Source organism: Trypanosoma rangeli, assembly GCF_003719475.1.
Source record: "Trypanosoma rangeli strain AM80 chromosome Unknown Tra_15.4_contig_00801, whole genome shotgun sequence".
Lineage (NCBI taxonomy): Eukaryota > Euglenozoa > Kinetoplastea > Trypanosomatida > Trypanosomatidae > Trypanosoma > Trypanosoma rangeli.
This window is the reverse complement of record NW_021706551.1, coordinates 1-2618: the sequence shown is the minus strand read 5'-3', so window position 1 is coordinate 2618 and position 2618 is coordinate 1. Positions and strand designations below refer to the sequence as shown.

General features: G+C 55.4%; 4 protein-coding genes across 4 annotated transcripts in view; 1 reads left to right on the top strand and 3 right to left on the bottom strand.

Annotated features, from left to right (window-relative positions):
• Positions 1-65, top strand: part of TraAM80_10125 (uncharacterized protein) — a gene marked incomplete at both ends in the record, with an annotated part of 1133 nt that extends 1068 nt beyond the window's left edge. The window contains one exon of the mRNA XM_029386770.1: positions 1-65. This exon is cut by the window's left edge and continues 1068 nt beyond it. Coding sequence (XP_029233380.1) covers positions 1-65 — 65 coding nt within the window.
• A 335-nt stretch (positions 66-400) lies between these two features.
• On the bottom strand, positions 401-1279 carry TraAM80_10124 (leishmanolysin; the record flags this gene model as incomplete). Its single annotated transcript, XM_029386769.1, has 1 exon — positions 401-1279. The coding sequence occupies one exon, from the start codon at positions 1277-1279 to the stop codon at positions 401-403; it is 879 nt and encodes a 292-aa protein (XP_029233379.1).
• Positions 1280-1322: 43 nt separating this feature from the next.
• TraAM80_10123 (leishmanolysin) lies at positions 1323-1793 on the bottom strand (the record flags this gene model as incomplete). The annotated part of the gene is made up of 1 exon (XM_029386768.1): positions 1323-1793. One exon carries the CDS (start codon positions 1791-1793, stop codon positions 1323-1325), a length of 471 nt encoding a protein of 156 aa, XP_029233378.1.
• Positions 1794-2270: 477 nt separating this feature from the next.
• Positions 2271-2618, bottom strand: TraAM80_10122 (uncharacterized protein; the record flags this gene model as incomplete). The annotated part of the gene is made up of 1 exon (XM_029386767.1): positions 2271-2618. A coding segment is annotated over one exon (348 nt), but the record flags the coding sequence as incomplete, so codon positions are not given.

The window sequence follows — 2618 nt, the reverse complement described above, 5'->3', positions numbered from 1 at the left end:
ATATATTTCTTTTTCATTATTTTTGCGTCACTTTTATATTCAGAGGGAAAAGGAAAAAAAAATGATTTCACGTGGAGCTGCCTGCCTTCAGCACGAACCCAAACACCACATATTTAGCCTTTGCGCAGCGCGCTTCCTATGCTACAATCAACACATTAATACTAAAACCGTGATCAGCACGACCACTAAAATTGAGGAAAAAATTAATGCCAACTGACTCGCATCGGCGCCAGCACTGCGTGTCTAGTGAACATAACACACTTCAATGCGCCTCGGGCACACAATCTTCCCGCTCACGAACACCGGCCCAGTTGGTGTGATAGTGCCGCCCTCTGGGCATACATGCCAGGTGTCATCAGCAAGGTACCGCACACTCACCGTGTCGTTGTCGCACGACACCTCAGCGCAGACGTCCCCAATGAGACCAGCAGAATCGCGCAGCCCATCCGATTTTAAGCACCTTGACCTTGGGCCAATGCGGCTTCCACGCATAACGTGCACCACCATTGATGCACCGTCTGTCCTTATACCCTTTAATGTAGGGGCAGTAGTCCATTTTGTCGCCAATGACCCCACCGCGTCTGGGACCCGTGAAGTACTGAAACTGTGCTGGAAGGGGGTTTGGGTAGATTATAGTCCTACATGCCCCCAGAGCCAAGCGATCCGATGTGCATACCGGAATTCTTCTTCTGGCGCGGCAAAACAGTTCGGGATACCGGTTGACGCCATCAGTCAGGCACTTCTCCGTCAGCAGTTCGCAGCCGGAGTTGTTGCCCCATGGCATCTGTTCCGCCATGCTCCACTGTGCCCTGTAAAAGCCCATGTCCTCAAAAGCAGCCATCGTCAGCGCCGTGTAGTAGCTGGCACTGGGAATTCCAGCCATCAGCTCGTCCTTTGCGTTGCGTCTCTTCCAATGCGATGATGCCGTTGAACCCCCACCCTCATCCTCCAGCTCCATTCCAGGGGCACCTGTGCATTTGAAGTGCGCACGAGTCTTTTCCAGCGTCTTGGGTGAAGACACAACGAGCACATTATTTTTTCCACGAACCTCAGGTATCATCTGTACCATATTCCTGGCATCAAAAACTTCCACCTCAAACCCGAGTGCATGCGCAATCTCATGCGCCGCAACACGAACACTGAACTCCGAATAGGTGACTGAATCCGGGCCAATATTTATCATCCCGACCACAGGACGCCCATCGTGCAACTCAACGCATGCCACTGCCCACGCATTATTAGTACCTTCAGTCGGTGCAGCAGCGGCGTACAAAAACATGTCCGCGCCAAAAACGCCCCTCGTGTGGTGGGAGCTGGGTATTTCAAAATTGCCGCAATACTGTTCCAGCCGAAAAATTCTGAACAACCACCGCGCCCGTGAACGGTTGAACGTGGAGACGATCCATGTGCAGCTGTGTGGCTCGGGGAAGCAACCGACTCAAGATGATGGACTTTTTCTTGGCCGTGAGAACATCGTTCCGCCGGCACACACGGATTCTTCCTCCCATGTCCGGGCGGGACTCTCCCGCAGCGGTGCAGTACCTGGAAGCACTGTTCATGTCCCTCGAGAAGACCTTAAAACGGATGGGCGCCCAGTCAGACACAAAGGCAGCAAACACCTGCGTCCCGTCACGCTCCCGCCCCGGCAATTCACGCACAACTGCCCTCATCGGGGGCCCAGCCTTGCGAGAAATGCGGTCAAATATGCAGCGATGCTCAGCGGCTGCAAAAGAAGCGGTGAAGCAGCAGAGCAGCAGCAGCAACAGCAACAGGATGTACGGAGTGTGGTGCATTCCTCGTGTCTTTCCTTTGCGTGGCGTCTCGTTCCCTCCTTTCCTTCTGTGGTTTACTTGCTTATTGTGTCGTTGTACTCCAATTCGTGTCTAGTGTGAGGTCGAGGACGCCAAAAAAAAAAGAGCTCGCGTCTGCCCCACCGACGAGCACACACACACGCACGCGCACCAAAAGCAGCCACGGCCAAGACGCGCCCGTAGCCACCCGCGTGCCCAGAGGCACACACGACAAAAAACGAGGCAACCAACACCGTCGGCAGCGCGTCGTCCCCATTTATGCTGCGTGAAGTGGTGCGCGGTGAGGTGGGGGCGTGCGGCCTGCGTACGGGCGAAAAACACCACCGCAGCGGAAATCGGGTCCCCCGCAGCAGAAGGCAAACCTTTCCGCTGCGACTCAACCACTCACGCTCACACACCACACAGTTGACCCCCGCAAGCAACATGGGGGCAACCAACCACACTCCGCAGCCAAACGTCTCAGATGCCCCCTCGCAAAAGGGCGTCAGGCGTAGCCGGAATAGAGAAACAAGGTGCACAGCAACGCAGCATCAGACCCTCGTACGGCCCGTCGCATCCACACGATTCGACCTGTTCTGCCCAGTCGCAGTGAAACTTGTCTGCAAACAAGCAACAAAGAAAGGGGGAGGAAGGACCCTTCGGGAATTTCCCCGGCACCAAAATGACCTCGCCGCCAGCACCTCCACTCATCGCCAAAAAGCCGCCGTCGTTAAGAGCGCAGCCACAAAAACACCGCCTCTGCCCCGACGTCTGCACGGCCGCGACACTGGGGGTGTTGCACAGACACGGTAAAAATCCCAGCAGGGA